This window comes from Pinus tabuliformis, chromosome 8 (genome assembly GCF_031772625.1).
Source record: "Pinus tabuliformis cultivar Carrire ecotype Pingquan chromosome 8, CPIR1, whole genome shotgun sequence".
In the NCBI taxonomy this organism is placed as follows: Eukaryota; Viridiplantae; Streptophyta; class Pinopsida; order Pinales; family Pinaceae; genus Pinus; species Pinus tabuliformis.
Window position 1 is genome coordinate 71,813,615 of NC_142294.1, and position 2,697 is coordinate 71,816,311.

The 2,697-nt window shown below is 36.6% G+C and overlaps 1 protein-coding gene across 1 annotated transcript; it reads right to left on the bottom strand.

Annotated features, from left to right (window-relative positions):
* Positions 1–275: 275 nt before the first annotated feature.
* Positions 276–1,715, bottom strand: LOC149234213 (uncharacterized). The gene is made up of 4 exons (XM_089371791.1): positions 1,226–1,715; positions 1,023–1,132; positions 487–605; positions 276–410 (listed from the first exon to the last, which is right to left on the bottom strand). Exons 1-4 carry the CDS (start codon positions 1,569–1,571, stop codon positions 326–328), a joined length of 660 nt encoding a protein of 219 aa, XP_089227917.1. The 5' UTR covers positions 1,572–1,715; the 3' UTR covers positions 276–325.
* Between the last annotated feature and the right edge of the window lie 982 nt (positions 1,716–2,697).

The following is a 2,697-nucleotide window of genomic DNA, read 5'->3' on the forward strand; positions in this document are numbered from 1 at the left end:
ATAAAACATTCACAACTGCTTCACTGGACATAAAGCAAATAACATCAAAATTCTCATAGATATTAGAAGGCATGATACACCATGATCACAACCCAGCCAACCATACATACTGCCATACCAGGCTACCTTTAGCAGTGAAACCAGAGCTATAGCACAGTGAACAATCAGTAAAACCTCCACATTATTCCAACTGAATAAATAAACAATAACAATACTACAATTGAATAAAGCATCAGCAAGAACAATAAACCCTGAATCCACCCATGCTACTCCAATTGAATAAAAGCATCAGCAATAACAATAAACCCTAAATCCATCCATTCCTTTATGGTTTATATGTCCCTTTGACTACTGTCACTGGGCAGGATGCATTGGACACAACATAATTGCTCACGCTCCCAAGTAAAACTCTGCAGACATGAAAGCCAAACCATCAGAAGAAGACAATACCAAAGTGACTTAGGTGATCACACAGAGACAGAATACCTTTTGATGAGTCCGAGGCCTCTGCTGCCCATGACTAAGCAGTCCACCTTAAGATCTTCAATTGCATCACAGATTTTTTCCCTTGGATCACCCCAGTAAACCTTAGTTACAACAGTTGCCTGTATAAAACATACATAATTTGTTAGTCTGGCTATGGTCATGAAGAAAAGTCCAGCTTCTGTCTCAAATCTCATTGAGGTCTGCATCCCTTTAACCTTTTAGCCCCTCTTCAGGTATTACAAATTCAAATGAATTGATGTTAGTTTGATGAAATATAAAAAATAAGACACATTCAAGTTTATATCTGGCATTTTATTTCTCCTGATAAACACCTAACGTTTCTTAACAGAATAACCAGGATTTTAGAAGGTTTCTTGACAGAATAACGTTTCTTGACAGAATGACCTAAATTCTATATGGTTTTCATAAAAGTATTCTGTATTTGAAGCTCACAAACTTCTGCATGATAATATCTAAAATGGAAAACCCATATAACACAACACAGCTAGAGCACACTAGGGTTTCGATCCTCCAACCTCTTTTTGCCTGGCGACCGTGTCCAGCATGTTCAGAACCTCGGGGTCCGGGGTGATCCCATACTGTTTCGATAAATTAAGTTCTCTGAATTCGGACAGAGGTATGAGGGCTGCAATTAATAATACAATTTCTCGGACCGTCAGATTCTATTTGCAGCAATTTAGGGAAACAAAAGAAAAGCATTAATATTCTTTATACTTACGAGATCCTGTATCTTCCCAAAGCTCTTTCTGCACAGGCACGGATTTATCCTTGTGAACATGGATAATCGCCAAACGGTCTCCTCTGTCAACAAGATTATCGATAGCCCATTTCAGGGCAGCTTTACTGGTATTAGAGTTATCGAGAGCCACTCCTATAGTCCTCATTTTTCCCACGGGCTTTATTTCTCTGCTTCTTATAGATTCCTCTTTGGCCTTTGGAGATTCAGTCGCGACTGGTTCCTGATCGTCCTTCGGCTCTGGAGGATTGCATACCTCTGTTTGTTTCTCATCGCTCTCGTTCTCTTTATGGCAGAGAACTTGAGAATTGCTTTCTTGAGAATCCATGGCGATGATGAGTTCGATGCTCACGGCGCTTCAGTTGAAAGTAATAATAGCGTAGACAACGCAGAAGAAATATTTAAGGCGGCAAATGGCTTCTGGTCCGTAAATAGATGCTTCACTTTAACGATTGTATTCTATTCTCCTGCTTTGTCCAGCGCACAGATTTGTGCCTTTATCCGTTATCTTGATTTAAGGTCCACGTGGCGCTGGCGATTTCGCGAAACCTCTCGAGCTGCCCCTGGTTTCAATGAATAAGTGACGGTGGGTGATTTTACATCTGTTAGATTTTAATCATGAAAAATCATCGCTACTTATTTAATATTGTTCCGGCATCCAATGCATATTTAGTCATGTAGCTCCGTACATAGTTTATCTATAATCACTAGCAGTTGTCAGTCGAGTGGGCTCCAACATAAATATGCCTTAATTTATCAAAAAAAATTACAAACTTGACAACCGACAGGCCGAGAAGAAATTGCTCGAAAATCATAAATATGCCCTTTGTTAAATTCCATGGTCCAGGAAGCTCGATGCGGCGAGAAGATTTTGATTTAGTAAAAATAAAATAAAATAATTAAGTTAAATTAATAAATTAAATTGGTGTAGATTTATTTTTATTTTTGATTAATTAAGTGTAGAGAGATTAAATATCTTGAAATGCAAATTTTTTCTAGAATAAAAATATATTTGATCTTTTTCAATGTTTGGTAGATTTTGAGTTAAGATGTACCTAAGCTGTTTTTCGAAGTTAAGATGGACCTACGCTGGTTCTCTGAGTTAAATGTACCTAAGCTGGTTTTCGGAGTTAAGATGGACCTAAGCTGGTTTTCCAAGTTAAGATGTACCTAAGTTGGATTTCGGAGTTAAGATGGACCTAAGCTGGTTTTCGGAGTTAAGATGGACTTAAGCTGATTGTAAATCAATGTTTAAAACTAGCCTAGCATGAAAGAGGTATTGTAATATCCTAGGGTGTAAACATTTTGACTTAGTCAAATTACATAAAAATAAAAATAAAAACAAAATTAAATTAAATTAAATTAAAATCAAGGTAAAATAGTCTAACAACTACTTTCTTTATATTAAAATATTCTTTATTAATAAATAATAATTTTTTAGTCAAAACTAGTTG

Excerpts from the sequence above, each read along its gene's own strand:
- LOC149234213 (XM_089371791.1), bottom strand. The coding sequence starts at position 1,571 with ATGGATTCTCAAGAAAGCAATTCTCAAGTTCTCTGCCATAAAGAGAAC. Across the intron at positions 1,133-1,225 it reads TTGGGAAGATACAGGATCTC|CCCTCATACCTCTGTCCGAA; the intron begins GTAAGTATAAAG and ends TATTAATTGCAG. Across the intron at positions 606-1,022 it reads CGGTCGCCAGGCAAAAAGAG|GCAACTGTTGTAACTAAGGT; the intron begins GTTGGAGGATCG and ends TGTTTTATACAG.